General features: G+C 36.8%; 3 protein-coding genes across 3 annotated transcripts in view; 2 read left to right on the forward strand and 1 right to left on the reverse strand.

The window, feature by feature from the left end:
- Positions 1 to 5571, forward strand: part of Cbr-str-166 — a gene marked incomplete at both ends in the record, with an annotated part of 7414 nt that extends 1843 nt beyond the window's left edge. Inside the window, 4 exons of the mRNA XM_002632737.1 lie at positions 1292 to 1433; positions 1614 to 1745; positions 5179 to 5356; positions 5486 to 5571. Of these exons, the coding sequence (XP_002632783.1) occupies positions 1292 to 1433; positions 1614 to 1745; positions 5179 to 5356; positions 5486 to 5571 (538 nt within the window). The remainder of the gene's footprint in view (positions 1 to 1291; positions 1434 to 1613; positions 1746 to 5178; positions 5357 to 5485) is intronic.
- Positions 1 to 5961, forward strand: part of CBG11675 — a gene marked incomplete at both ends in the record, with an annotated part of 27382 nt that overhangs the window by 14856 nt on the left and 6565 nt on the right. The gene's annotated exons all lie outside the window — the stretch shown is intronic.
- The window catches only part of CBG11679, a gene marked incomplete at both ends in the record, with an annotated part of 2789 nt that continues 2465 nt past the window's right edge, over positions 5638 to 5961 (reverse strand). The window contains one exon of the mRNA XM_045244969.1: positions 5638 to 5726. Coding sequence (XP_045094622.1) covers positions 5638 to 5726 — 89 coding nt within the window. The remainder of the gene's footprint in view (positions 5727 to 5961) is intronic.

Genomic DNA, 5961 nt, shown 5'->3' on the forward strand with positions numbered 1-5961 from the left:
CCGGATTACAAGTATGATAAAAAGCATGCAAATTGGCTCAAAGTTTGGGAGACATTTTCTTGCATGTTTGAATAGCATACCAGAGGCCGTATGCAAGAAAGTGGAAAACAGACGGAAAACGAATTACCGGAAAATGACGATTTCGGTATGCAAGAAAATTTTCGTTTTCCGGAAAACCTTTTTCCAGGCGTTTTCTTTTCCGAATTATTCGAAATTTTCAAAATGGCTTAGTTGGCTGCGTCAGTCTGAAAAAATAATATAAATTTCAAAGGAAACTTATTTAAATATGTGTTTATTAGGGCAATGTAAAGTTTGATCAATTTTTCCTATAGTGAACTATAACTCATGAGTTATGTAACTTTTTGAGGAGCCATTTTCCAGCTCAGAGGTTCCATTGTATTTCCCTTTTCACTCTGAAACTATCGTCTGCCGAGTTGAATGATGAAATATCAATTCCTACTAGCTCCAAAAATCATAAATTAACCCCTATTTTAAAATTTTCACTCAATTATGATGAAGACAAGGTCAGATTTAGATAGAAAAATAGCGGAATCTCCTGAAAACATTCCACTCAAAAGAAATTTCACCAATAATCATAATTGCCACTTTTATCAGTCTTCCAAACATTGTATTATGTATTGATAGGTTTAACTTGGTGAAAACTTGAAATTACCAATTTTCGGGCTAACAATATCACTGACGTATATCCCGACACCGGAAATACGCCAACATTTTTCGGAAAATAGAGGCTGGAAAACGATCATTTACCGGAAAATGTTTTCCATTTCATTTTCCGCTTCTTGCATACGGAAAACGCGTTTTCCAAGAAAAACATTTTCCAAAGAAAACGGTTTTCTGGAAAATCCTTCTTGCATACGGCCTCAGAACTATGTATGCAGGCGTAACTTTAAGTAACAATAACGAGACTCAAAAATTGTAATACAAACTCGAGAGGAACTCCAACTGGTGCATCTTTAATTGAAAATGATTAATAGAAACTTTGAAACAGCTCTTGAACTTTCCTTAATTTCAATTACCATTTTTTCTCTCAACAATCAAATACAACATTTTCTTTAAAAAATGAACCAATGAAACATAATATTTTTCTGTAATTTTTTGAATGAAAAACTCCAATACTTGTTCAGAATACTTCTCCTTTACACCAGTGAGACAAATAAAATTTAGAGAGAAAAACACTAGTTTTAGTTTTCAGAAAAAAAGTTATAGTTTCAAAGTTTCCATATCTACAGTAAAAATAGTAACAGCTCATTTGAACGCCAAGAAATTTCAGGCAAACAGTGCTGGATAATTTCGGTCTTCACATGAACGAAACCGTCTACTCTGCAGCGTTTTTCTACCCTCCAGATGGTCAAGGAATTCCACAATTGGATTGGAGTATTTTTATCAGCTATATCATTTTGTCCATTAGTATGGTGCGTTTACTTTGCGTTATTTGGGCTTCAGCGACCTAAAACTCTTTGCCAGAAAATGCGCTCCAGTGAACTACTTCTTGTTGACTGAGTATCAAACATGAAACGATGGAGCGCATTTCCTGATCCATTTTTTTGGCTTTATTGGGATCTCTTTTGAGCTACTATAAAGATCTTTTTCAGGCCCTTCCATTTAGTATCATGATTATTGCTGGTGTGATGAGTCACTCGAAAATCAAGAAACTTCTGGAACATGGAGAATGTGACTACACAAAACGGTTACAGCTACAGCTCTACAAGGCGTTGGTGGTTCAGGTGGGAAATATTTAAATTTTACTATTTTGATTATATAAGAAAAGTGAAGGTAATAACGGAAGGATGTTAAGTAGAATGAACCGATTTATCTTTAGAATAAGCCGATATTTAAAGCTGATTTATCTCATTTCCTTAGCAAGATATCAATAGATTGTCGGCTGCTAAAATGTTAGTGATACTATCTTCTTTATATATAAAACGCTAGACGCGTCTGTCCGTCCCGGTGTCCGTCTGTCGACTTTTGGGTTTTCAAATAAGAGTTTGGCAGCAACCAAAACTGAACTCGCGACCTTTCGCAAAATAGCTGCGCACGCACTCCACAGGTGATTCGTGATTGACCAATTACAGAAGAAGGGCTATAATCGACCAATTACTTATCTACCGCGAACGAGAGGTTCTACAATTGACCATTCGCGAGCAAAATGCGTATCTTACTAACTGGCCCTATAAAAGGTCCACAATTGGATAATCGCGAAGAAATTCTTGTTTTTTTATTTTCCGAACTTCTTTTTATTATTTTGGATACTTTACTTTTTTTTCGTCGTTTTCTTCGCATTTTTTGTTCGGAGTCTATTAATTAACATATAATACTATACTAGAATACTGTATAACCATGAATGTATCGTTTTGTTTGCAGAAAAATAGAGAAAATGGCCGGAAGACAAAAGTCGGAAGCAAGAAGCCGAAATTTCGAAAAACTCTGGAAGAAGCATTGCTTCTGTACTTTCAAAAGGTAAGAAGCGTCCAGATTTTTAATCTAATTTTTACAGGGTGCCAGAAAATCTCAATTTTCCTGTATGTCGACTGGGCACTCCGGAAAAATGCAACTAAGAATGAGGAAAGAAAAAGTTCTGGAACAGTGGGTAAATTTGAAAACGAATATCAGAGAAAAAAGTTGATTTCAGACGGAAGTGTTGAGTTCGCGGATTTCGAAAAAAATGTCCAGTCGATAACTTGTGTCAGAGGTATAGTACAAAAAGAATTGTGAGCTTAAAATCTAGATAATTCATTTCAGTTACTTCGAAACAACAATCAACATCATCTTCTGCTCATCGTCATCGACTGAGGCAAAAATGGACAAAACGAGAAGCTCCGATGCCGTTTCAGCCAGTACGACAACAGCGGAAGAGAATAATATAACTTAATTAATTGTTTTTTCGCTTTTCATTGTTTTTTCTGTGTAATAAACAATTTTTAGCAGCTGCTAGCTTCCAGTTTCGAAATAATATATGCCAATTATTGCTCTCGCGACAAGCCAATTGTAGGAGATTTGCTCGCGATAGGGCGAATATTGGTAGTTTGCGGTGGCGCGTTCGCGATTGGTCTGTAAATGGTCTGCGGCAGGCATGTTCCGATGTACCCATGGCGATTTTCCGCGAACAATATTTCACCTATTATAGACGCTGCGCGAATCACCTGTGACAGTTGCGCCATGAGAGCCACAGAGAAAGAGGGGAGGGAGGGCGTAGAGGTTCTACTCGACTGGAGAGTTTGGTGTGGTCGTCGCCAATGCATAGCATAGTGGTTGACACGAGCCCGCTTTTTGTCGGCTGCAGCATTATACCGCGCCTTCGCCGATTCGGTTGTCGTTCTATACTAGAGGCGCCTAAAAAGACAGCTAATCAAGTGAATTCATATCACAGTGAATGGTTGCGGCATAATCTCCGGGGGAACAGGAAGGGGTAGAAAAAGCCGATATCGTGCGTTGCGGGTTCGAGTTCGATAGCCAGCATTTTTTTGCGGATTTTCAACACGGTTCAGAAATGTGTGAAAATGTAATGAACGATTTTCTCTTCTTGAATGAAATGGTAAAACAAGTTTCCCGAATTTGATTAGTTTCAAGTCGATTTAATATTTGATTGATTTTCGAAGCTTTCACTTTGTTTTTGTCTCAAGTCACTAGAAAACCTTGGAAGAAAATTTGGTGAAAAATTAGTACATTTAATGGGTTTTTCTTGAAAGATCCGTCTGAAAGCACAGAAGTTTTTGATGAAAAGCCGAAAGTCATACACTGAAAACACCCTATAGCCCCTCTTTATTGAATCCCCTCTAATAGAACGTTCTCTGAGATGTGCTCCGAAAAATAGAATGCCAGCCTCCGAAAAACAACACTCTCCAATCGAATGCCCTTCTAATAGAATGCCGCCGAAAAATTACTCTTTACCAGATTATCAATCTGTTGATTCTTAGAGTCAGCCACGGATGTTCGGAACGGAGTTCGGAATAGAATTTCTACCGGAAAAATTCCGAAAATTTTTTTTGGAATGTCTCCTTTTTTCGGAAAAAATAGTGTTGAAGAATAGAATGCCACCCTCTAATAGAACTTTCTTCCAGCTATTCGTTAAAAATAGAACGCCATGGCATTAAATTAGACTATATAGGTGCAAAGCTAAAAAGAGTTTAAAAATGTTTCTAAGATTTACTAATAGAAATTCTTCCGCGCTTATTCTTTTCAAGGTCTCAATTCGTATCTTTGGATATTCAGAAGTTTGAATATTTGGAATGTCTAAAATAAAGATATCCAGAAATTGTAAAGACAATTGGGGATTTAGGGATCAATTACAAAAAATCGAAAGTTCCAAAATTCTTCATTGTCAATATTCAGAAGTTTCAAGTCCGAATGTCCACGTTTTCGGAAGGTTAATTCATGATTTTTTTTAAATTCGAAAGACTTCGAGTTTTGACTTTCAGAATTTCTAATTCGTAACTTAAGAAATTTGGAAATTGAGAAATTGAGACGGTCCTAACTCAACACTTTTCGCAATTACAAAACTCGCGAATTTTCATATGTTCAAGTAAATATCTAAATATGGAAATTTGAGAGTTTTTCCCAAGTTTTTGAGTTTCCAAATCGCGGATCGTGATTTTTTGGAACCCCGAGATTATTATTCTGAATTTACAGGATTTCCGATTTTTTGAATTAAAAAAGACAGAAATCCAGAAATCTTTCGAAAATTGGAAATCCTGAAAGTGTGTCACAATATCGAAAAACTTGAAAATAAAATATGAATGACGTGATCCTTTGAGAAAGAAAAATGAAAAAGTGAGGAGCGGAGCGACGAACAGTACAATGAATAGGTCTCATCGCGCCGAAGGCGCACTATCCAACTGTTTGAAGCACCGGAGGCGCGGCAAACATGCTGGTGATAAACAATTTATCAGTTGACAGCGTTTCCATATCTTTGACAGGAACCAAGATAAATTGAGTCAAAGTTGAGAGATTCAGGGAGGCGTAAATCCAGCAAATCGGGTTTTTGATACAACATTTCCAATGAAACTGTAAATAAGGGTTCATAGGTGAAACATCGAGGGAACCGATCTTTGGACCTTGCCATTTTTTAACAAAAAATGCCGTTTCAAAAACTTTGTATATTTTTCACATTTCATTTTCTAGATAATGCACTAACGACTTCATTCAGCCTATTTTTTGCAGACATTTCTCCCTGTATTCCTATTCTTCCTACCCCTCGGAGCCCTATTCACTGCTCCACTATTCCACGTGGACATTGGAAGTTGGTCATACGTCACGACGTACTTGTACGCACTCTACCCGGCTGTAGACCCTCTACCAATTATGTTCATTGTACAAGAGTATAGACTAGCGTTCTATGGTAAGTTGTTTTAGGTTTGGCGGGAGTTTGAAATTTTTATAAATTATTCCTCAAGAGTAGCATGTTGAAAAAATGGAAAAATTCCATTAGATGGTGAAACAGAGAATTTTAAAATTAGTATATTTTCAGAGCTCTTCGACTGCTTCCGTTGCACAGTTCCAGCCGCCAAAGTTGAGGACAATTCTACAATGTACAGGGAGAGTGAAGCTGTATAACTCAATTTTTGATATTTTTATTTTGAATGAAAAAAAAAATTTTTTTTTAGTTCATGAGAAGACTATTCAAATCGAATGATTGGTGGAATCCCGTTCTTCATTTCCCACAGAAAACACATCCACTCGATTCGGTTTGCATTTTGAGAATAGGATTTCTGGAAATTTCCAATTACAAATTATCACTGTTTAAAAATACCCATTTTTCATTATTTTAGTTGACTTTTTTTAATCGTTTAAACATCTGGTAAATTTTCGGTTAGAAAATCCTTCTGCAGAAAACAGAAAAACCAGCAATTTTGCTGGGGCCGCGGAAGCGAGATTGCTGGAGTTTTCTATGCCATGTGAACTCGTCCTCTTCCTCGTGGAGTACACGGCAAGAACATTTCCCCG

Source organism: Caenorhabditis briggsae (assembly GCF_000004555.2).
Source record: "Caenorhabditis briggsae complete genome, chrIV, whole genome shotgun sequence".
Taxonomy (NCBI): domain Eukaryota; kingdom Metazoa; phylum Nematoda; class Chromadorea; order Rhabditida; family Rhabditidae; genus Caenorhabditis; species Caenorhabditis briggsae.